Genomic DNA, 25,136 nt, shown 5'->3' with positions numbered 1-25,136 from the left:
AGATTAAATGACATTTCTTCTAAGAGGAAAGGGCCTGGCCCAGTGCTTTGGGCTACAATTTCCCCTCCCTTGCGCTGCTGAGCAGCCTGTGCTAAGCCCCCTTCCCTCCCCAGATGTGGGTAAACGTTAGCCATGTTCTGTGATTCATGGTTTAGTTTGGGATCCTTTGGGAGGAAAGGAGCTGTGTCAATGCAGAAGAGTATGGGAATATTAACTCAAGTTAACCCAATTTTGTTCTCGGAGAACCGGAGGTCTGAAAGTCATATGTGCCCTGAAACTGCGGTTTGGAAAATACTGGAGTCAAGGTGCGCGTGTGTGACCTACAGAAATACCTCATCTCACCACTAATTTACTCACACATGTAAACTTCATTTTTCATTCAGCTGCCCCAATTTATTTCCTGTTCCTCCCTCTTTTTCCTCCTCTTGCTTGTTTTGAAAATGCTGGTCAACACATGTTAAGCCAGAGTCTCCAAAACCAACAAAAGAAAGTTCAGGAGAGGCAGAGAGAGAAACAGCCGAATAACATTGCCAATTTTAAAATGAAGATAAGTTATACGGGACCTTTTGCTGAACCAACAAATATTTTATAGTGTTCACCATTTGGGGCCAGCAGTTCTTTTTTCCCCTCTTGTTTTCAGCTAGAATAGAAGGTGTGTAATTCATCAGGAATCTGTACACGTTTGAGTAGCATCAAGAAATAGGACGGTCATGTGGGACTGACCTACTGCGTGTCTTGACTTCCATGTCCATTTTTTCCCCACTACATAATGTTCTGTACCCTTTCCTCTGTCTCGTTCCCTCATTCACACGTTCTTTCCCCTGTTGGTTTCGAGCCATCTTTGCTTTGTCAGTGTTGCCTGATAACACAAAGCCGGGTTTTAAGCCAGTCGTTCCTGTTCAGCTTGAGCTCTGTATAACACCAAGCAGGGGAACAGCGTGGATGCTTCTTGGTCCTACGTAAGTGGTCCGTCTTTCCTTTGCTGTTCCCAGCAGGGCCTTCAGGCGAAGTCAATTCATCACCACACACGTGTCATATTCTTAGGTCAGAATTCTTAGATCCAAAGAATAAAATGTGACTGTAATTAACATTATTTAGCACACCCCTGAAGTCATCCAAGTGTATAAAAGTTATTAGTCTGGACTAGGCGAACGGTAAGGGTCTGAATTGTTCGGAAATACTTAAATGTGCCGCAAGCACCGCGCAGCCAGAGCGCCTTTGTGTGTTGTAAATTGGAGCAGGCATTTACGCTCTGGCTTTCTTCTCTAGTACTGGATGTAGTACGTAAAAGGGCACGGTGTATGTACGTAGATAGATATCTTCTTGTGAGTTATTTGTACGTTATTTTGACAACATCAAGTGTACTGGCAATGTACTGGAGGGAAGTGATGCTAATTGTCCGGTGTAAGGATGGTTTGCCTGCAAGAACCCTGGGGTTTATTTTCTTTGGGTGGGCCTTTCTGATAGCAGAAGAACAAAAGAAAACATTTTAAATACAGGAGAAATCCTGGAAAATTCTGCTCTTAAATGCTTTTGAAATGGTCAAAGTATTGCCTAGGCATGTTGTCTTTGGACTTCTGAGACTCATTTCCATCTCCGCTCAAACGGGACTGCAGGCTACCTTGCAAGAGAGCTGTCAGGATCAGCCTGTGAATATTTATGAAGAAATTTCATGGTGAAAAAAAAATAATATATGCTACATATATTATTAATAATGATGTGACTCCTGAAAAATACCATACTGTATCACAAAGCTGGTATTGTCCAGTGACTACACTCTTGGCACTGCGTGCTGCAGCAAACTGTATACTGAAAACTCATACTAATGGAAAGGTATACAGGATTCCATTGGTAAGTGATTTATAGTGACTTCCTATTATAAACAAGAGGGAACAAATATCCTGCCTTGCTGGTTTCTTTGGGCGGATGGTGAGAGCAGAATGAGACATTCCTGGCCAGGCAAAAGCTGATTCTCTGGATGCTTGCAACTGGGTGCAGAGTGAAGCACCAGAAAGTGAGGTATAAATGACAATCCCTAATTATAAATGATTGAGTTTCCATTTTCATAGTGCTTAAAACTTTCCAGTTGTAGAGCAGACAGCTGTTTTAAGTAATTTCCAAACTTGTAACAAAAAGATGTTTCTGATGTTTAATATTAAATAGACTTACTATAGGATCTCAATATATGCTGAAAGCCTACTGACATCCTTTCACAAGAAGGACGTTGCTTTCTGAGGCAGAACAAACCACCGTCAGTAGCAGCTTCTTTTTGAGTTTCAATTAATAAATATGCTATGGAGCACAACTGTAGTTTGTTTAGGAAAATTATTTGTGCTGGCCAGTGGTATGCTGTTGATGAACTTCAGTGTACACCCTATCAAATAAGTCTTGGGAACAGTGTGGAATGTAATAATGCATCAGCATTGGCTTTCTCTGGAGTCACTTGACACGTTGATCTAAGCTTTTCCAGTCTGTAGGGGCTGAAGTTTGTGCGACAGCCTGCCTTGGGCCAACTAGTGAGAGGACCCCACTTTTTCAGGAGAGCCCAGAGGCGGCTGCCACCTCAGGCGTGTTAGGTTAAAGTTAACCACGAGGGCAGCTATGGTGCATCCTTGGTACCTTGTATAAAGTGCTGCCTCTCACACAGTGAGAGGGGGCTCATGAGTGAAGTGCGAGGTCTGCCCATCAGCACTTGCTCTGGGCTGAGTCCTTCAGCTGAGGCTACTCAGTGAGATTCAGTGTGATGCATCATTTTTCCATTCCTTTCACCACCATTTCCAGAGATGTTACCCAGTCCCAGTGCCATTTCCTCGTTGCCTCAGAGAAATCTAGGAATATGTTGTGTGATGGTCAAGAAACCAAACACTTTCCATATTGAGAATGCTGTTCTTTCATTATATTCATGAAACAGTCTCACCAAAATGTTGCTTTTACAGCTGAAATATACTTTGCAATTGTTGTGCAGATATGTCAAATATAAAAGGCTTTAATTATCGAAATACTTAATTAGTAGTTGGGGATAGAGCAGGTAGATTGCAAAAGATGAAGAAAAAGCAAAACGTTGGGCAAGATCCACCTTTTTTTTTAATTTGATAAAATTTTGTCATCTATGTTCCCTCTCTTGTCAATGAAGAGCCAGACTGCAATTCTTCCAGGCTGAGCTAAGCAGTTAAGGCTGTAGTTACACCACCAGTTTAATCTCCAAAGGAGAGGCATGGTCCTACCCTCATCCAGCTCACGGCATATCCACATGGATGATAATGCTGCCCAAAGGGAAACAGTGGAGGAGGTGGCCATAAAAAAGGGCTTTGTGGTCTGGTTTTGCAGCAGCTCTCAGGGATGTTGGATTGCAGTGTTAGATAGGTGGGCTGAAACCGCTTGTCGGAGGACATCTCTGTTGTCTGGAGGACATCTCTGTTGTTTGTGAATGGACAACTAGCCTGGATAAAGATACATGACTTAGATCATAGAATCATAGAATCATAGAATCATAGAATGTTTAGGGTTGGAAGGGACCACTAGTGGTCATCTAGTCCAACCCCCCTGCAGTGAGCAGGGACACTGCTAACTAGATCAGATTGCTCAGAGCCCCATCCAACCTGGCCTTGAATGTTTCCAGGGATGGGGCCTCCACTACCTCTCTGGGCAACCTGTTCCAGTGTTTTACCACTCTTATTACCACTCTTAGATGGCATGTTCAAGGCAAGTGAGGTGAACTCTACTCGTCCTTTTGAGTTGGATCAAGTTGGTTTGACCAGCAAGATGTAAAGGAGAGCATGAGGAATGGTCTTTGTGTCTTTCAATGTGCTTATCCCCATCCAGAAAATGGTTGTAATACTTCCTTCACTAAGGGCTGTTCAGACAGATGTGAGCTGCTTGGATGCTATGGTAGTGCAAACTGGGATATGCTGTCAGAGGTGTGGTATAGCAGAAAAGGATTTTTGGCAAGAAAAAGGGGGCCTGTGCTTTGAAATGATGGATTTTCAGACTTCATTGTAGGAACATGCTTTTACAGCAGTTATTAGCAAGAGCTTTGCAAATTATCAATGATGGTTTTATTGTAACCCAGTTTCGAGTTTCTTTGACATAAATTATTTGTTTGAAAAAAACATAAAATCTGAATGAAATATAAAAAGACTTGTAATTCAGGAAAAATCTTCAGCAACGTTGAAGAATGGGTAGCTCTTTGCTCCTGGATTTTATTTTTTAGCTCTGCTGCTGCTTTTATATACCATGGGCAAGCCGCTTTCTTTTAGAGCTGGCTAAACACCAGTAAAAAATATTTGCAAATACTCCTTCAAATAAACGCTGGAATTGGAATGTGTGTCACCATTCACACCTACTTTCCTCAGAAGTTTGTACAAGCAATTTTTTTGTTCATAGGAAATATTTTCCAACAGCAAAAGAAACTGACAGATGCTTGAGAGAGGTGTATTTATATCCAGGTTTGCTCTGGCAACGACCATCTCTATTACTTGCCATTTCCATTTCTATACCTACTGACCTATTCAGTCCTAAATCTCCTCTTTAAAATTGTCTCTACTAAAAAAAAAGAAAAAGAGGGCTGAAAAACTTTTTGTAGCCAAGTACAGCATGAAGAAGGAGACTTTTGGTGTCATTCAGTACCTCTCTCTGGATCGAATGTTTCTTTTTTCCTTGGTTCCCTCTCCTCTGCATAGGTTGAACTTCCCGCTCTTGAATCCGATTCAAGTATTGATCTAGAAGAGCCTAAGAGATAGTGATTTAAGATATGCTCTTTTGGAACAAAATGTAAACCTTGGTCACTTGTGGACATTTCTTTTTAAAGCTGTTTTGCAAAAGGATGGGGGCCTGTTAACTCAAACAGCTTGGCAAACGTCTGACCTCTGGAATTACAGCTGGTCTCCTGCATTTCTTCTGGTGAGACTGTGGTCTTCGGTGGTCACCTCCAAGTACTGAAGAGTGCGGCTGGGCTGAGTTGTTCAACATGGGCTGGCTGTATGAGAAAACAGGCTGCTGGTCAGTGGTGGGCAAAGCCGCCTGTAAATGGAGAGCTACCAAGGGTTGCCATGTGCTTTTAGGACCTGTTCCACTGGAAGCTCAGTTTAAAGAAAAGATCAATTTGTAATTAAAAATCTGATGGAAATCTAGCAATAAGGTTGATTTTTAGTTGGGAATCCAGTCTCATAAAGAAGTGCATTACTTTATGAAATTTATGCTGTGTTCAGGGGCTTTTTGGGTTTTGTAGCCATTAATGCTCGTGCCGTTGCTGTTTCTTTTGTTTGACTGGATCTCCATAGGTATTGCAGTTAGGCGTCGGCTTCTCGTTCCTCTATAATGTGTTTCTGTGTCAGGATAGCAAGCCCACTGAATAAAGCTTATACATTTCTGCCTGGTAAATATTTCTGGCTTCTCTGCAGCGTGAGGACTTAATGAATGAACAAATGTGACTCTTGATGGGAAAGTGTAGCTTATGCCTGTGATGCAGTTTCACCTTTGAAGGCTGTTAACCAGGTGTGCTTGTTACTTGTACCCTTCTCAGCCTGCCTCTGTGACTGAGTCGCAGCCTGGGCAAGGGGCGCATTAAAAACCACACACATCATGTGTGCGTGGGTGAAAGTCCTATTTTTAGTGCATACAAGAAGGCATTCACTGAAGGGCAACGAAGCTGATTTTTTATTTTTAGGTTTTGCAATTCCTTATGTCCTTTTGAAAAACTAGCTCTATCACCCTGCAAAATGTAGGTGAACCTCAAAGACCAGCTTTATGCTCACTATTTGCCAAGGCAACCTTTTCCCAGACATTGGATGGTGCGGGATGTGCTGGGCAGGGTTCGGAACCAGTTCTGCCACTATGGTTTTGGTGAAGCTTGGTGAGGTTCTGCCTCACCAAAGCCTGTTTCTCTAAGGTCATGTCTCAGGAACCTCCCCACAGCACTTTTTTTGATGTGTGCCCTGCTCCAAGCTCAGCGTAGATTTCTCCAGGCAGACACTTGCATGAACCTGGCCCTTTATACATGTCAAAACAAAGATTTCATTTGGAAATCTGGTATCTATTTTGGAATTAATCTTGGGTTATTTTTCCATATGCCTATCCCATGAACTCGCCTGTTTTAAAATCTATTGAAAGAAAATAGACATCTTTTTTTTTTCTGTTTTCAGAAACTCTGGAGAATGGACCAAATAAGTGTGAAAGGTGAGTAAGGGACTTCACAGTTTTCCCAACTTATTATTATTACGGTTTTCCCAATATCACGTAGCTATGTAAGCTGTACGTGTAAATATTTGTTATTGCTTGAATCTAGCGCAGCTAACAGAAAAGGAACCAGCAAAGATGAAACGTACTGGAAGGAGATCAACGCAGCTATGGCCCTAACGAACCTTGCCCAGGGGAAGGATAAACTGCAGGGAACTACCAGCTGCATCATTCAGAAATCATCACATATATCAGAAGTAAAGACTGTTAAAGTGCCATTAGTTCAGCAGTTTTAAGAGATGGGTCCTTTTACTTTTTCTTGTCAAACGGACATTTTCCTCACAGGATTGGTTTTCAGCAAAATCAGATTCACAGATACGAGGCAAATGTGGAAAATAGGCCCCCTTTTACAGTATGGTCAGTTTAAAAAAATACGTTCTTTCTGACTCAGACGTTTTCATTGTATTAAATGAAATGTTCAATTGCTTCTATAAAAGGCATGTAAATTATAAAAAAACTGTTTTTATCAAAACATTAACTTATTTTATGTTAATCAAAGTGCGCATAAGATGTTTGCATTGCTATTACAGTAAGTGCCTTGCTTTCAAAAAATAAGCTATAACGTGGGCATAGTACAACAGTATTATGCCTCAAAATGACAATGCCATAATGCTTAAACTTTGTATATTATTCCAAGTGGGCTTAAGCAGCCTAGGGCTAAACACATTACTGCTGGAGGCCCTGGAGAATTGTGCTTATTTGACTTGTAAAAATTGATGAGTCTTAATGAAATTGTTACATCATTTTCTCTCTCTTTTTTTAATCGTTATAAAAATTGTACAGTATGTTTTGTCAAAGTGACAATGAGGTTGTTATGCATGTTTCTTACCTGTATATGCAGTATATTAAAATACCAAAATCATTCCTTTGAAAAGTGCAATACTCTAGAACACACAAATTTAGGAAATAAGTTAATTGTTCAGATTATTTTGAACTTATACATATGCTCCCAGCTGTGTTGCTCATTAAAGATTTCTAGTTGAGAAGGTTCTAGCCAGACTAGCTGTCAATTCAAGCTGAACTTCTATAATTTTAAAGCTTTGCTAGTGACTTACTAAAATTTTGATAGAAGTAAAATTGTTTTCTTCTTGTACAGAACTAAATCTATAGTGCCATTTATTATTTGCAATGGAGCTCAAAAAAGTTTCCATGGTGGAAATTAATACTTTAATGTGGATTAAACATTTCAATTTTGTATGTATTGCATAAATGAGGACAGTTGATTGACAGTTCACATTCCAGTGAGAAAAAGCTATAATATAAACTATCGCAGCCCAAACTAGAAACACAAATGGGGAATGAAACATTGAAGAATCTTAGCATTTAAGATGGGAGGGGTTTAAGTAGATACTAAACAATGTATTAAATGTCATGTCTCTAAACTTGACCGTAATTGACCATAATAACTAGCATAAAACCAGGTTTATCTTTAAGGTTTATTGGGAGGTGTACAAGTTATTCTAAGTCTTTTGACAATAGTCTAATGAGGTTTACAGTGCTTGAATGAACAGTGGCAAAGCCAAAAATTATTTATGCTGAATCAGTTACAGAAAACTGGAAAAGAGCTGATTGTTGTTAGGATTTGGATTTTCTCCTGTGGGTATCCTGTCAGGTTTTTTCCTACTTACCCCTTTCCTCGTTTCTCTTTTTGGTGAGCCATCAATGAACAGACAAGACTTTAGTCCTGCTCCCACTGAGTTTAATGGCAGAACTCCCACTTCAATGGAAGCGGGACTGTGCTAACGATGAAACTAACTTGCAAGTAGAGGTTGTTCCAGTTGCACTAAAATAGTCAAGATAGATACATTGCAAATATCAGCCTTGGTGTGACTTCTTAGGAAACTTCTTGATGTAACATAACATGTTGTTGGGTTTATTTAGTGTACAATGAAAATGATTTGATATGAAAATATTTTGTACATATATATTTTTACTTTGTTTTCTAAATTGCTGATTTGCATTGACTTAAAGTGCCAAGCAAGAAATGTAAGTCATGACTGTATGAACAGTTGAAGTATGTGTTTTACTGACTTGCATCATTATGTGTCTAAGATTCCATGACATTAATTTTTGATACTTTACTGAATTTTGACATAATAATGTGAGTTTATAACTAATAGCAGAGAGTTAATACTTCACTTTTGTTCATACTATTATAAGTTATTCTGGTATTAAATATTTTGTGACAATAAATTGATGGTTTTGACAAACTTTTCTTTTAGAAATATTCACAGTGTTTTTGTCTGTATAAATGAAACAACAAAATTTGTCTTGTAAAAAAGGTACTTTTGGGGACTTCTTTGGAGTAAAACTGGAGAAGACAAGCCATTGTATAAACAACTTGTTCATGGTTCTTTTTTTAAACAATCAAAGCACAAAGAATAATCTGTAAAACACATCAAATGGGTTTTAAATTTAAGAAATACTTGGCATAATTTCTTGTTACCATTTCCTTTAATTTATTTTTTTTCTACTGCTGCTTTAGAGTTTTCTGAAAACACAAATTCTAATGAATTATGTGTGTGTCTTTTTTAAATAACAAAAATCATGATCAGTGCTGAGCCAACAGCTAATGAAGACTCAATAATTATTTATGATATTGGAAAAACAAACATTATTACTATTGCTCTTCTTTGTTTCAATATATGTAACCATTTTAGTAAAATAAATAACTGCAAACAACACTGTGCTAGTTTGAATTAAATATTCATTTATCTGTCCCTAGTCATTTGCATTTCTGTTTCCTGTTATAGTCAGGGTTTCTCTATACTGGGGTACAAGCATGTGATAGGCAAAGACAAAACAGAAATGCTGATCTTTTGGCTAATATACCTTGTGAAGTAGTTTAGCACATCCCTGATGAAAACGATTCTTCAGCATGTTCGGGATGATGACTGCTAATGACAATGTGGAGTGATGCTTATTAATCCTCCACATTGGAAAAGTGCAGAGGGAAGCCATAGCTACTCACTGTCCTGAGTCACTGGAGAGGGTCCATGAGCTGGGAAAGACGTTGGTCATTAAGGGGGTTTTATGAGTACAGCCTACATTTGTCTACCGTACTGTGTATGGATACACTCTGGCTGTGTAGCCTTGGTGGAGGAGATGCAATCAGTCCATCTAGAAGTTCAGTGCCCATAGTAATGAGAGTCCAGTGCAACTGGGCACCTAACTTTTGTGCCTCAGCAAAGTTCCTCCAGTTGCATGGAAGGGGTGATAACTAAGGTCTTGGTGGGCACTTGGCATTTTCAGGTTTTATGTCTTGTTTATTTGTGATATATGTATACTGCTGTAGCATCTGCAACCATCCAACATGTCAGTGGGGATTTGGATATTCAGTTGATATGCGAGTTCCTGAGGGAATATGCAGAGCCTGACTTTTGCTGTTGGGAATGCATAGAAACATCCACATCCTAATGATGCTGAGCTTCTTGGCATCTACTTGGTACCCAAAGTAGACATGACCAGTCTGACTTGAAGAAACCAACTCAGTCTGCTCCCACCTACTCTGCAAATCCTTTGCAAGAGCTGAGCACTCACAACCTCTTATAAACCACTGACACTAAGGGGAGCCCCAGGTTGCTCAGTAGCTAGAATATACATTGGGATCAGGACTACAGTCTCCCCTTCCAGCATTATACAACAGCTACAAGCACTGAGCTATAGTTCTCACTTTGTGGCCTCACATTCTTAGTTGGCGGCCTAATTTATAAATACATATGCCAGGTGAAGAAGTTCCACTAGGGAGACTGACAGCAAGGCCCGGGACAACACATAGGCCATTTTGAGGACATGTGATAACTTGATGGCTTAAGTTTTAACTTGGAGTTTGGCAAAGGCTGGCAGCTAGACTTGGATGCCCAGATACAAGTGCATGAAGTATCCACTGCATTGTGGATTAGAAGGAGAAGGTGGGGAAGGGAGGTTGGTAGCACCTCTGTACTGTGCAAAGAGAATGGATTTAGCTTAGGCTAGGGGAAAGGCTGTGTGAGCTTAAACCTGTTTCTTCATTGTCACTTCACTCAGCTAGTTTTTCATTATATGCCCTGGCTTTGATAAATGATGTTTTTATCCATCTAAACTATCTATCAGTGGAGATCCACAACACCAAACATGAGATGCTATTACAGGAAGCAGCTTTGATGCTGGGATGTCTGATAGTCATGAGCTTCTGGAACTCACCATACTCTCAATGCCCAGAAAGTCCTCCTTTGTACCCCCTGTGACATCCCCAGCAGTGGGGGAGAATGTGGGAATCGTTCTGCATCAGTCAAAAGGGAGCCTGCACCAAGGAAAGGAATCTGTGTCTGCCCTGGGGATGCTCTCGAGTACGGGGGAACTGCCTTCTCTCCCTGCTTTGCCACAGCGAGTGAATACTAAGGAATCACTTGGGACCCATCAGGGCTATTTGGGTAGTGTGCCAATGGGGCACACTGCACCCTGCCTACCCAAGGCACTGCCAGGTTGTGGGGCTGCAGCCACCAACCTCAGACCCTCCCTCAGGAATCCTTCGAAAGGTTTTCAGGCTCAGTGGTGCCTCTGTTTCTTTCAGTCTTGAGGAAGCCCTAGGTCATACTTCCCTTCATGGCTTCCAAGGGCTGGGGGAGATGGGTGTATCTGCTGGCAAGTCCCCTGTGTGGGGTGGAAGATGAGAGTAAGTGTGACCAGTCATCCAACCTCCCCAAGCTGCAACAAAACTCCTATAAGCTGAGCTCCACCAGGGCTATACAAGTCTTAATTTCCACATTCAAAAGAGCACTGCGGACCTCAGAGCAGCCCTGGCAGAGCTGGGATCACGGTACTGCCAGGAGAAAAGAGCAGTTACAACAGCAAAGCTTGTCACTGCTCCTTGAGCTGGGTACTGCCTCAGATGCCCACTTGCTATGTGGCAAAGGGAAGGGTGCAGCTGTCTTCTACCATGGCTGACTTCTCACACATACCAACATTTTTTGCTGTGAGATCTCATGTTCTGTTATGAAGCCTTCAACTCAAGTTGTGCTTCCACTCAGTCCTTAGCATGACTACACTTTCTTAAACCCTGGCCTGTTGCTTGCATGAATATGGAGACCAGACACAGCACGGACTGAGGACAACAGACCCTCCAGTACTCCACAAGCAGCTCTGGAGTCCAGTGGGCACCAATTTAGTGGTCACAGTGACAGCTTCAAGCATGACAGACCCCTGTTTTATTCCTGTGTTACCATGAACAGTCTGTGAGACTCTTGGAGAATCAGAAAGAACCTCAAAGGGTTCCAGGCTCCTAAACTAATAAATCCAAGCATTTCTGAAGGTCCGAGGGTCAAGGCATGTTTCCATGGCCAAGCACAGACAGTTGCATGCCTGCTCTGAGCCAGCTGGACAGAAATGTGGTCTAGTTCAGAAACTGGGTAACCAAGTTTGGCATCAAACCTGAGCTGCTGCACCAAGGTCCCCAGCAGAGCATGGGCTGGACTGAGCATGGTATGAATACATCTGTGCATCTTTTGGACCATTGCTTGTTCTATACCTTTCACTTGTTCACAACAACGTCTTTGTATTTCTCTGTGCGTTGGTGCAGCATTTCACAGAGGACTATAACACTGCCCTGCATGGCTGAGCTATTGTGTGTGGAAGGACACCGATAGTTGGGAGCTGCGCTGGTGCAATACCTACCTAGCCTAGTTAGCCAGGGCAGGGAAGTGAGATGAAGCACGATGCAAAGGGCTGAATTGCCCAAGAGCACTGTTTTGGCACACCACAAGGGAAGCAACAGGAGGCCAGCCTGGATGTGAGTTCGTGTTGTATGCACTGTTTTGCCAGCATCTGGGTATGCTCGATCCCCATGAGCAGCAGAATTGAGACCCAGACCCACGGTTTTCACAGTGCTGCATTGCTGAGCCAGTGTTTAGGTTTGGGCCCCATCTTGAAACTCCTCTTGTTTAACAAGAAGGGAGGAGGTTGGCTAAAATACAAGTACCTTGTGAAAAAAAAGGAGGAGAAAAAAAAAGAAGTGGAAAAGAGACATGAATGCCTAATGCAACAGAAGAAAAAAATCCCAGCCCTCCTTAATGTTGCTGTTATGTCAGCTTGGGTTATTGGCAGTGGAAGTGGTTATTGGCAGCGGAAGTTAGACCTGGCTCAAGGCTAATATAACTTGCGCACCTGACTTTTTAAAAGGAGCTGAGATCTGGTTTCTTTATGGATGGGGTTTTTTTCATTCGTGGTGTTGGTCCCTTCTTCAGATTTCCTTAGCTTTCCTTTCAGCCAGGTTTGGACTTGATTCTCCTTCTATCTTCCTTCCTTCCTGAAAAGTCTCCTGTTACGTGCGGACAGCAATGGGATCCTTTATGCCAAAGCTCATTCTTCTGGCTTTGCAGTTTCTAGGGCCATGTAAGTGAAGGATGTATGGTTCAACAAGGTGGTGTTCACTGACAAAGTCTGGTATCTCCCTTCTCCCAGCCCAGGGCCAGTGAACATACACAGTCTCAGGAGTGTGCAATAGAGGCTCTTCAACCAACAATCTCCACCATCTATCACTTCACTCCTAACTACTACTGCTTTTGGCTATCTTAACTCCCAAAAGGACTGTCAATTTAACCATAACTACCTAAGAACTGCCAAGTCTCATTTTATGAGCTGCTGTTGATAGTTTAGCTATTTAAGGCTGATTTTAAACAATTTTTATTGGTACTTCGTGGCATGTGCCTGATTTACAGTGCTGTAAATAACCACAAATTAGGGACATTTCTTTCTTTACGGTAAAGGCACATTATCTTGAGCATGAGAAGGATAGTTTGTTGGTGAAGAACTGGAGCGCAGGTTCTTTTCTGCAACAGGCTCCCTGTGTGAGCCCAGGCAAGCCTCGTCCAGGGCTTGGTGAATGCAGAGGGGCTGGGTCTCTCCCCTGAGGAACGCTCTAAGAACCGGGGAATGTGGGATGAGGATCATGTCTAAGAGATGCCCCTCACTGTTCACCCTGCTGCTATGAGGCTCTGCAGGTAAGAGACCAGTGCTGGTTTGTAAGTGGCACACTCAGTTTGATGCACTTAAGGAACTGTAGATATCTGATTGAAAATTGCATCTCAGGCACATGTCCCAGAACAGGCATCACCTTCAGCAGCACTTCCATCTCTTCACTCACTGCAGCAGGAGAATCAGCTACTGACTGAGACCAGATGCCCAAACCTGACACAGCTGAAGTCAAGAAGACAAACCACGCTCTTGGGAAACGAAGCAGTGGGTCTCACACCATGAAGAGACCTGGTGGCCTCAGGCTACCACTACCTACCTTCCCCTGCAGTACCAACTGAGGAGCACACTGAAAGCACCTCAAAAACCTCATCCTAGGAAGGGGGAAACATCTCTCTCCAGCTTAAAAAAATGACCTCTTGCAGTTGCAGAATTTGTGGATGTAGAAGTTAAGGTGTAAGATAAAATGTTTCACTCAGGACCATCCCTGTGACTTGGGGATGTTCAGCAAAGCTGTCCGATCTTCCTCATATTAACTGGTGTGAGGATGAGAATCTACGCTCTAAAGGGTTTTATGGTCCTTTTTCACACCCTTTTAAGAAATTGTCAGCCAGACCTGAAAACCATGGACTGTGCTCATCAGATTCAGGAGAAATCCAGAAGTCATGCAGCAAAAGACATCCCTTCTGCATGCTGGTGTGGTGGAAGAAGACAGCAGGCCCATAGACACCACGCTGGGGACTTCGATGCCTTCACTGCACTGCACAGATGCGTTCCTCTCCAACGGTACATTTCCCATTCATGTTTGCTGTCTTCACATACAGAGAAAAAAGGAGCCAGCCTTCTATTCACAGGGAGGAGTGAGGGTGTATAACTGGAATCCATAGCTAAACGCTTTGGGCAGCAGTTAAAATGTGAATCTAACTTTGGGGATCTTGTGAAATGGCCACAAAATATGTGGCCGGATTTTAAAATGTTCCAAGTACTCAACAGCAGCCAGTGTAGTCGTGAAAAGTGGTCAGAAGGATTTCAGTTAGATCTTTGCAAATTAAATGCCAGGTCAGCAAAACGGAAACATTTTGTGGAACGGGACAACTGCATTTAATTTCTTTGGATTTCTTTGAAGAAAGCTTGGAGATGATCAAACCCCCAAATTTCTTTCTTTTTTTAAATGAAAAAGTCTAGTTTTCCAGATTAATTTTTTTTTTGTCTTGAAATGCAAGATAATTATAGCAAAAAAGGTTGAAATCAAAGCCAAAATAGAAATCACAGAAACTTATCAAAATATTGAGGTTACCAAATTATGTTTACTGACTTTTAAAAAATGTTCTTTTGGCTATTTATATTAATTTGTTTATATATTTACACTTTCCAACCCAGTTTAAAACAAGACAGTTTTAACATCTCAAAAATTTCCACAGGATGGAAAAATACACCCCCTAGAATTGCATAGAAGAATTTTTAAGTGTCGGTGTTTTGAAAATCAGAGCAGTTTTGCGTTGTGAACTGTGGATATAAAAGTCTGTATCTCAGTACTTCATTTTGAGAGTACTAGTTTTTATGTGGAATCATTTCAGCAAACACAATGCTGCTTAAGCTGTAGGTCACTTTTGTATCAGTATCTTCAAAAAAAAAAGGTTTAAGGAAAACTATGAGACTTTTGTTGCTCTCTGGGATGATGAAAAGAATTTGCATTTGGCCGGAAAATGAAGACAGCAAGCATAACGTTTGCTGGTACTCCTCATCCTTGGAGAGCGGACACCCAATGCGGTAATGGAAGAACCTATGGGATGCTAGTTCTTGCCCGTTGATTAAAAATAATAGAGAAAGCAAGAGAAAGCAGGGGTATCAGACTGAAGCCATCTTAACACTTATCCCCAACACTTAAAAAGAGACTGCAATAGCAATAATAAATGCATTTCTCAGGTGGCATTGAGCAACCGGAAAAATCAAAGTTGTCCCAAGATTTGCTGCAGGACTTCACTGGCAGTGAAGCCACATGCAATTAATGCGACAACAAAACCAGCCAGCAGTGACTCTCCACATTTCAAGATGTAGAGCAAAGAAAATCTTAGTCATTTCTAATCCTTTAAACCCCTGACTACACTCCTGAAGCTGACTTCTGCTCAGAAGGGTGCCTGTAGGTGGGCAGCAGAAAGGTCGTCTTGAGAGCAGCCTGCCCAGGCTGGCACAACCCAATCAGGCCATGCCCAGGGCCAGACTGGAGGGGACTCCATCTGGAAAGTCTGGTGCTTTTGTCACTTTGAAGTGTGTAAGGTGTTACACAGTTACAAGTTGTATTTACCCACGCTCTTTCTCCTTTTAAATAAAGGCTTTCCTTTATGGTCCTAGTTCCTAGAAAAACACATTTCTGTGGCTGCTATCTCAAACAAGGCTACTTGCAATAAAAGTGTTTACTATGAAAACAGCTATATATGCAACTCTATAAAATGCAGTCAATATCTAACATCTTCTAAGAAGCATCAATCAGATTTCCTTTCAGGAGCAAAAATACAAGAAGGTTGCAATCTTTTTTCCAATTTCCTAGTGGGCAGCTGAGGTGGGAACTCTATACCCAATTTATAACATGAAATATTACCTGTATCTGTTTCACAAGGACATGTACCAGCATGAGAGTGGGATTCAGTGGAACCTGGATTTACAACTGGAAATTAAATACAGGCATGTGGAAACATTATTATGTAAAGTAATACTTAGCTACTTCTTGCCGCATTCCCTCAACAGCAACAAAATGGTAGCATGGAAACCAAACGCCAAGTGTAATTTTTTATACCTGTTCTATGAGCATGAAAAGAAAAACAGTCCCATGTAGAACCGTGAGGACTTGCTACTTTTTCGTCTGTGAAGTCTTAAATGTCACACAGCCCCTGGGCTGAACTCTCCTTTCACCAAAACCAATGGAGCTTTGATATTGGTTTCCACTTGAGCATGAAAGATCCCAGAGACTCAGCTTTTCACTTCTTACTGAGACTCCTGGTAACATACTTCGATGCCTTGCTTTCAGTAGTTTGTTTTGGTGGCTCCCATTGCCCAGGTAGGAAGTACACTTAGAGAAGCTGTAGCTCAGAGGCACACTGAGCAGTGAGCCCTGGGACGCTGGCGATTTGGCATTGCTCTAGCCTGGGGCACTGCTGCACCAACCCAGACAGGAGGGCAGATCACAGGGGAAGTACTCTAAGGTGTAGCCAAGTGTTTCACCTACTTCTCCAGTCCCTGCAGGTCAACCAGGAAACCACCAGAACAAACACTTGAGGCTCACCTGCACCCAGATCCCATCCACACCTTCTTTGCAAATGCATGTAGTGGCACAGTTAGAGAGACACAGCTGATCATGATCCAGCAGGGAAAGTAGCCCCATATCTGGCTGTTTGCACTCTACAAAGGGTGTCTTCTCCAAAACATGCACCATTCATCTGCATAAGGGACAAACTGGCAGGAACAGTCAGCCCAGCTGTGCATAAGCACCTCACGGACAGCAAGGTGCTAGAAGTAACAGTCAGCATGGATTTCTCATAAACAAGTCACATCAAGCCAATTTGATTTCCTCCTGCGACAGTACAGCAAACTGTGTGGATGGAAGAGTCGCAGTAGGTCATACTCTGGTTTGGTTTTTGGCAATGTCTTACATGACATTCTCATAAATAAGCAGAGGAAATATCATGGAGCTGAAATTACTATCAAGAGTGTATAAAACAAGTTGAAAACTCATACTTGGAGAAGTTATGAGGGACTCATTGTCAGAATGAAAGTATGCACCAAGGACTTCCACAGAGGTCTGTCCTTGGCTGTTTGTGTTCAGTATTTTCACCAATAGCTTGGCTAACGGAATAAAGCAGAGATTCCTCAGCTGTGGGATTTGTGCTATTAGTTTTATACAACCAGTTCCTAGGGGACATATAGCCCAGAAAAGGCCTCTGGCTGCTGCTGCCAGGGCGTGCTCCCTCTGCCTCTGCTGTTCGTCATGGTGGTCTTGAGCAGAAAAATGTAGAGCTGTCGCAATCCAGAATCTTGCTACATTTTTTTGTTGTCAACTTGGTGCTCCTTGCAAGTACATCAGGGGCTGGGGTTAGAATTCAACATTACCTTGGTATGTTGGAGAAACGGCCTGAAAAATACCATAATTAATCAACTGTATTGCAAAGACCTGTGAGCAAGAGTGATGAACTGCACAGAACATGGGGAAGTAGCTAGGAGTTCTGCCCAAGAAGATGGCGGGTGATCATAAGGTGAAGATGACCCCAAACCATCCTGCTATTATGATAAAATGACACACTGGGTTATATATTTAGGTGTTGGACTATATGACATGTAAGTGAGTGTCTTCTGCTCTGCTGAGCTCTGTTGAGGCTGCGCTTGAAGGAGATAGAGACAAACATGATCTGGAAGGAAAGATTGATTGATTGGGGGTTATTAAGTGTAACAAAGATAACAATCTACAGGTATATGTGGCCATCAGACAGATGAAGGAAATAATCTGTTCTTTGTCCCATAGTACAGTTAAGTAATAACGGGTTTTAATTGCAGCAAAGGAGATGGTGAGTGAGTTACTGGGTCGAACATGCCAACAGAAGAAGGGGGATCAGATGGGGAAGCAATGGAGTACGTTGCCTGTGTGGGTGGTAGACTTTCTGTCACTGAAGGTGTTTTAAGAACAAGTTAGAGACATATTAATCAGGAATTAAATAGGTGTAATTGATCCTACTTTGGGGCAGGATGGCCTCTTGAGGTTGCCTCCCCACCCTTATTTTCCATTTCAACAGTCTGTCTTATAAACATGGCATGGAGGTCTGTTGCTCAATAGATGGTTAAAAGAGTGAATAGCAGCTGGTTTATTCCTCTGTTTTTGGGAGGTGTGTTTACATTCCAGGCGTAAGAGTGGAGAGGAAGGACAGCAAGTTCTGATCCCACCAGCCAGCCAGCAGAGGAGACCGGGCAGACATCCATGGGAGGCTGTTTAACTTTCCCAGCCTTTCAGAGCCTAACATAAAGGACAAAGGTGGCTCCCAGATGGAAGACAACAGACTTGAAAAACATGGAAGCTGACAGAGAGGGATGGACATTTAACATGAAAGTTAAAATTGCCAGAAGAAGAAAGCAAGGAAATTTCCAGTTAGGTGCAATGGGATGACTCCTGAAGGATCTCTGTGCTCTGTAAGTGCTTTTGGCCTCCATAGAAAATACTTGGGCAGAAACCCTCCAGAAGGTATGTTTGTTTTGAGCAGAATCTGGAGTTCCTGCACCGAGCTTTCTGAAGGCTGTGTTGCAGGATTAGCCTATATTCCCTCTACTCAGTGTCATGGGAGACTGAACATTTTCGCTGTGTTCTGGAGCCTGACACAGGCAGACAGACCACAAAGAAAAACACGGAACAGATCCTACAAGCTGCTTCAAATAACACTTGCTCCAGAGCCTCTGGTGATTGCTGAGAAATTCTAGTTTCACAAAAGATGCCAACAGGGGAAGAAATTATTTCACAGTCTGCCTCGAGCTTCAAAAGGGGTTGCTGAACATGTTAACCAACACCCTTTTTGACAGGCTGGTTTGCGGTCAATGCCTCTAACTAACAGGAAAACAAATGCCTGTAGTCCGAGTGGGGAATCACACTCTGCGCCACAAAGCCGAGGAAATTGCTGCCGGAGAATCCCCAGAGCTGCTCTGCGAGAGCGCACAGGCCAGCAGGATGTGTAAAAAACCATCAGGAATGTTCCTTATGTGACAAGATGGATCATTCAGAAGGAAGGCTCTGCTGGGTATGAAAAGACTTGGTATATTGACTCAAAGGGACACTTTGACTATGTTTCTAGCTATGAGCAGCTCACTTCAGAAAGAAACTAGTGGGCAGGGAAAGGGGGAGGCAGGAGTAGGAGGCAAAGTGAAGTCAAGCTATGTACGAAGATGGAGACTGAGCCAGAAATAGAAAGGGAGAAAGTAAATCAGAATTTAAAGAGTCTTCCATATAGTCATTACGATAAGATGGATTTGGTTTTTTGCAAGCACCGGCAATTCCATTAGCCAAAGAGATACACAATCACTTTTGATACAAAAGAGACAAGAATTTTATTACCATTGTATCAGATCCAGTGACTACAGCAAATTCAATCCCCTTCCTTTGCCAGCTACATGATTCACAAGGTGTTTGCTGCGAAGACTGACAATCCAACCATTCGTGTGTGCCGAATGAGCTATTCTTGATGCGAAGAAGTGGTCAGAAATGTTCAGGAGGGTGATGAAACCTGAAATGGATCCAAGTGCAGCGTGATAGAAATAGGCTTTGGCTCTCAAGGTAGGAAAGAGGAATATCACAGACACTGCTAATGTGAGCTGGTTATTAAATTAAACTACCGATCACCGGAGGATGGAAAACAGTTACATGTCCTAAAGCTGAAAGGTCTGACCAACATGGGACATTACCTGTTAGCGACAAAACATGGATTTCTCTGTCTACCTCCACCTGGTGCCAGGGATTAAAGAGACCCTGGCTGTGATGTGCCAATATTTCAGTGAGACTACAAGCCTAGTTCTTTATTTAGGTCAATGTCCATTTTCTTGTATTAAGATTCTGCCCCTTAAACAACAGTTGCAAAAACTGACTTGTGAAAACATACTTACTTACGGAAATGGCAGAAAAGTCTCAGGAGATCCTTGCAGGAGCAATGCGTAATACTGATACTGTTGTCTGTCTCTTGGCACCAGCTTTTTATCAAATGGCTTTTCAGAGGTCTGCCTGGAGAATATGGTATTAACTCCATAGTCAGAATGACAGACAGTGAAATGTCAAGAACCTATAATCAGTCTTTTAAGAAATTACAGTATGGGCATTTGTAATGGCAAGCTTTTTCTCTGTTTCTTTGAATTGGTGGACCACTTATTTTTCAAATCACCAGCAAAAGCAACACAGCAGTGGATGTTCCAGTTCCTGTCAATCGCTATTATTATTAATTATTTAATTACTTTCTTAGACCTAGTGAATTAAAGTGCAGACGTCATTCCTCAGTTAATTACAGGTCTGAAATAGCTCTGCCTTTTAGACCAAGGGAAAACGTAAAGCCCTTAAACACTGCAATACACCCTCCCCCTTCCCACTTCCCAATACATGTTTGTCACCTTATAGAGGAAGCTTTTCAGGGATGGATTGACTTTTACAGACCCTGGCTCAGTAGGGCACAGTGCTAAATGATGACTTCTTTGAGGCAATATTTACTACTAAGAAGAATAAGATACTAAATCAGAATAATCTCATAGGATTTAAGCACACTTCGATCTTGATTTACCAGGGCACTTACCGTGCCATCCATTTCCATTGTGTGGAATCTGTATTTTATGATCATGGGACGGGGGGGCGGGTGCAGGGAAGTTCAAAGGAAAAAAGCTATGAACACGTGGATAAGATGATTTGTGTTTTGAGTGCTGCTGAGTATTTGTGTAGACAAAAAGATGGTGCTTTCAAGATAACACTTGAGCTGCAGAGAGGGCCTGTAAACATAAAACCCAGTGGCGAATGGAGCCTTGAACCACAAATCCAAACCCACAACCAGCATTCACAATCCAGTTGACAGAGGTTTTTTTATTTACTTTTCCTTGCCATTGAGTGCAACAATTCATTTACTCCTGATATATAAATACACACGCGCACGACACTAAGTAATATCCTGCTGATCCGAAATTCTCCCCAGGTCTCACGCCCTCCCCACTGGCAATCCCCCTCCCAGCCAGCTCTCTTCCGCTCTGCAACGGCGCAGCCCTGGGGTACGTAACTGAGAAATCTCTACTTCAGACAAGGGAGTAAGCTTCATGAATCACCAAACAACACTTCTCAGGTGGGAAAAGCACATTCTTTGTTCCTCTACGTGGAATTAGAAAAATATGTCTAGAGGTAAAGCCCTGAAAGCCCCGGGAGAGCAATTGCTCTCTTTCTCTTTCTTTTTTGGTTTTGTTGAGCTTGTGAGTTTTAGGGTGGTTTAATTAAAGGTCTTAAAATTCTTTAACACTAACGTTCAAATGCTTCATATTTTTTCCCCTAGACTTGTAGAGTTTCTGTCCTCCTCCTCTCTCTCTTGTGTCACTTTTACTCTGCAATAAAACAATTGAATCACACGCTGGTACATAAATATTGGCAGATTTTTAGGTTTGCTGTTTTTTTCACTCAGCCTATTGGGCAAACAGCCTAGAAAGGCTAAGTTATTTGCCAGAGTTTGAATTTCTGGCAAACAGTGCATAACCCCACCTTTCCAACTCTTCTCTCTGTGCACTAACGACTATTATGGGGAAATGCGTTCCAGAAATGTGAAAATCAATGTAGTGGGAAATGTACCAAAACCACCTTTCCACTTATACAATCTCAGTTGTCCAAGAAACACAATTAATTAGTGTTATTGAGCTGTTTAGCTCCCCAATAAAAGCTTTTTGAGTGATTATATGAAGAACCATTGGTACTGGAGACTTCATACTGAAGTAATTAATGGAAGTTGATTATATTCTGACAAGTTAAACACAGGTTTGTTTGATATTACACACACATGGAAAACACATGCGCTATTGAGCTCGGTACCTAGGAGTTTAGATTAATGGTGTTGATGAATTATGTGGAGATTATATACTTTGCAGACACATAATGGACCTGATTTTGAAAAGCAGGCTCTCATTTTGCTCCTGCAATTTTGAGGGTGTGAATAATTGCAGGTGATTTTCTAGCAGCTAGACATCTCACTGCCTGGTTGAATTCCTTCGGGCAGAGGTCACGCCTGGTTTTGTGCAAGGCACCCGAAGGCACTGGGAGAGTGCGGCAGACAGCGAAGAATGAACTTACACCCGTGCTGCCTGCTGGGACCACAGCCACCAGCAAGGACAACTGGTTTCACGCATGGCTGTGGCAGCTGAGTTGGGACTTTCAAGAAATACCTTCTCTTTCTAAGTTCAGGGGTGTGTTGTGAACTTGAGGCTCAACCCCAAAAGGGGAAGGAGGAAGCTGTCTCTAGGCTTTCTCCTGTTGCCAGGCAGAGGCATCTTTCTCTTGAGGCTCTATCTGAAGGTAACTGAATGCCATTGGGATGAGGACAGAGGTAGCAACTGATGTCAGGGTTTAATGGCTGCAGGAGATAGCTGGGAGGTAGAAGGCCAGGCTCAAATGAGTGTCTTGATTCAGGCAGGGAAAGGACTGAGAGTTTAGTCTTAGCTGCACTAGTCTGTCATGCAGAGCAGCCTGTGCAGAATGGTCACGCCCAGACCTGGTGCCTTCCCGTGGTGTTTACCAGGGAACGCAGGGGTGCCCCTGGGATGCCACAGCCACTATTACAGGGCGTTTTCTGTGTGCTTAGAGCACCATGTGGGCATGCTCCCTCAAGCTTTTCCTAGGAGCATGCCCAAAAGGAGCTGGGACTGCAGACACCCCAATCCCAAGCTACAAAGGCAGGATGACTGCAAGATGTGGGGAGCAGCCTGGCTTTTACAGCACTCCCAGGACTGGCTTCCAGGCCCATGAGCCAGACCAGAGATGGATGAGCATCTTTTCATGAGAACAGATCCTGATGAGCCCCCATGAGTGTGATTCAGTTTGAGAGACCAAATCTGGGAGTCAAAATGCAGGTTCCCATGTAAGCCAGGCACTTAAGCTCCCATCGACGTGATGGAGATCTCATCGCATGCGGAGGGATTCTGCCCCACCTAAAGCACGACTTCCTTGCTGAGCTGCCTACACCTCCCTTCTACCTCAGACACCTGTGGGCATCTGCCTTCAGAAACCCTCGTTTAGGTGTCTGTCACCAAGCGAAACCCTGCCCTTAGAGACGCATGGCCGCTACAGCGCAGTGGCTGCAGTAGCTCTGTTTCCAGCACCACTGCAACCACAGCCACATGCTGGCTGCTCTGCCCAGCTCTCTCCTGTCCCTAGGACAGGACATGCCCAGCACCCTGTGGCAGCAAATTGCCAGCAGTGCCCAGCTTGAACCAACAAGGAGAAGCCCTGAAAGCCTGGCTGAGCTGAGCAGCCCTCTGAGAACTGCTGGCTACAGAAGTACGAGGCAACGTTAACACCCGGAGCAGGGCGGGAAGGACTAGAACACCTTCCTCAAAGTTTTGATGGGTTCAGAGCTAGAAAGTGTTTTCAGCTCAGCCATTTCAGGTCACCCTGGCTGAGAAATTATTTAAGAAGTTGCACCATACTCCATATTCAGTAGTTGTACCCAGAGACCTTCTTTAGGCTATAGCTAGGGGTATGTTACATAGAGAAGGGGAAAGACATATAGACCTGTTCTGGCTTGGATCTTAAAGGCATGTGAGGAACAAATATGAGGCACCAGCATGCGCCTATGGAGGTAGAGTCAGTGGAAAGTTAAAGAGGGCCACACAGCTCCTCTCTTCCATGCTTGCAGTCTCTGAATCCAGCACTTGGCTCTCTGTGCATCATTGAATGTTGACCACTACCATGGTCTATAAACAACTATAGAGCATACATCAAGCATTACATAAATGAGGTCACAAACGTGAACCCCAAGAGAGTGTGGCCCCCTACTAGCCAAGCTCCAGGTCCATCTGAGACAGTTTATGTTGGCATGTACCCCAGGCAATGAGACAAGCTGCACGGCTGGCACCCCACTACTGGTGGCTGTCCAGTCTTCAGTGGAGAATTCAGCATCCTCTCCACCTTGCCTGACCCTGGGGAGTCCTGGGGTATGGGCGCTATGGGGTAGACAGGGCACAGAGCAGCACCAAGGGGTGGAGGGGAGTCAGTGAGAGGTGACCACTGACAGTGCTCAGAGATGTTGAAAGGTCTTGGGGTGTGTGCTACCCTATGAATGCCCTGGACAGTGCAGATGTGATAGAGGAACTGAGCCCCAGAGTGCCATGGCCAAGGACAAGCTGCTCCAGCTTTGCCCCTCCACATGGAAGTAGAAGCCCTAACACAACAGCACCGGTGTGGGTGCTGGACCATTTTATTGGCTGTGTAAATACCTAATCCTTTCCTAAGACTGCTGCTGCTTTGATCGCTCATGTAGAGCGAAAGACAGAATTAGGGCCTGATCCTGCAACTGTGTGCTCCCTCCAGGAAAGAGCAGCGATTGCTGGGAAAGGGCTTTTAACCCTCCCCCATGCTGGCTGGCTGCTGGGGGCAGTGGATAATCCCGGAGGCAAGCCCCACATCTTGCCGTGCCGGCGGACAGGAAGCAGTCCCTTCCGAGGAAGGGGAAAGACCTGGCTTCAGCCGCTGCTTCTTAATTAGCTGCTGCAGGTGGAGGGCTGTGCAAGTCCCTCGCATTGCTTTTATAACTATCACATCTTTATGTGGCTGAACTGTTTTTTTCCACTGTAACTCAGCCATTTTTGGAAGAGAAATATTTTGGGTCACATTATCAATTTTCCCCCCATGGAAAGCTTATAAAAATTAATCTATAAGCAAATTGATGTGAGGAAAAAAGTTAGCAGAAATGTTTTCAAATGGACAACCTTCAAAGGATTTGAGCTCATTCCATTTGAATTACAAAGTCAGAGCTTTGGTCCAGCCACTCTTTGGTTCCCTACCTCTCTTCCCCACCCATGCTGCTTTGCATCACACTTGAACAGGTCCCCAGTGAGCACTTTTTTCCTAGTGATTGAATTTAGCATTGGCAGAACTACCTTGATAGGCTGTTCTTGAGGTTGAAGACTCCATTTTCTGTCCACAGCAGACACAAGAAGCCATCAAGCAGCCTTGTTGATGGTGATGTGCTAATCCATCTCAGATGGGCAGAGGAGGGTACTCCTTCCCCCAGACTTACACGTTGCTGTGACTTTCTGTTAATGGTCCCGAAATAGTTCTCAGCTAGGGCAGCGGTTTGTCTGCAGGCATCAGTCTAACTGGACTAGACTAAGGCCACCATGAAGATACCTGCCTTTGTAGTAATCTTGTGCCCTTTTAGTGCTAAAGCAAATGAGTGACACTGAGACTAAATGGCTAATAA

At 43.2% G+C, this 25,136-nt stretch overlaps 1 protein-coding gene across 1 annotated transcript in view; it reads left to right on the top strand.

The window, feature by feature from the left end:
• MKX (mohawk homeobox) overlaps positions 1-6,470 on the top strand; it is a 35,366-nt gene extending 28,896 nt beyond the window's left edge. The window contains exons 3-4 of the mRNA XM_035902443.1: positions 6,141-6,174; positions 6,284-6,470. Of these exons, the coding sequence (XP_035758336.1) occupies positions 6,141-6,174; positions 6,284-6,470 (221 nt within the window). The remainder of the gene's footprint in view (positions 1-6,140; positions 6,175-6,283) is intronic.
• The last annotated feature ends 18,666 nt before the right edge of the window (positions 6,471-25,136 follow it).

Source organism: Egretta garzetta, unplaced genomic scaffold (genome assembly GCF_000687185.1).
Source record: "Egretta garzetta isolate BGI_Z169 unplaced genomic scaffold, ASM68718v1 scaffold369, whole genome shotgun sequence".
In the NCBI taxonomy this organism is placed as follows: domain Eukaryota; kingdom Metazoa; phylum Chordata; class Aves; order Pelecaniformes; family Ardeidae; genus Egretta; species Egretta garzetta.
The sequence above is the reverse complement of the archived record's forward strand: the minus strand, read 5'-3'. Positions and strand labels throughout refer to the sequence as shown.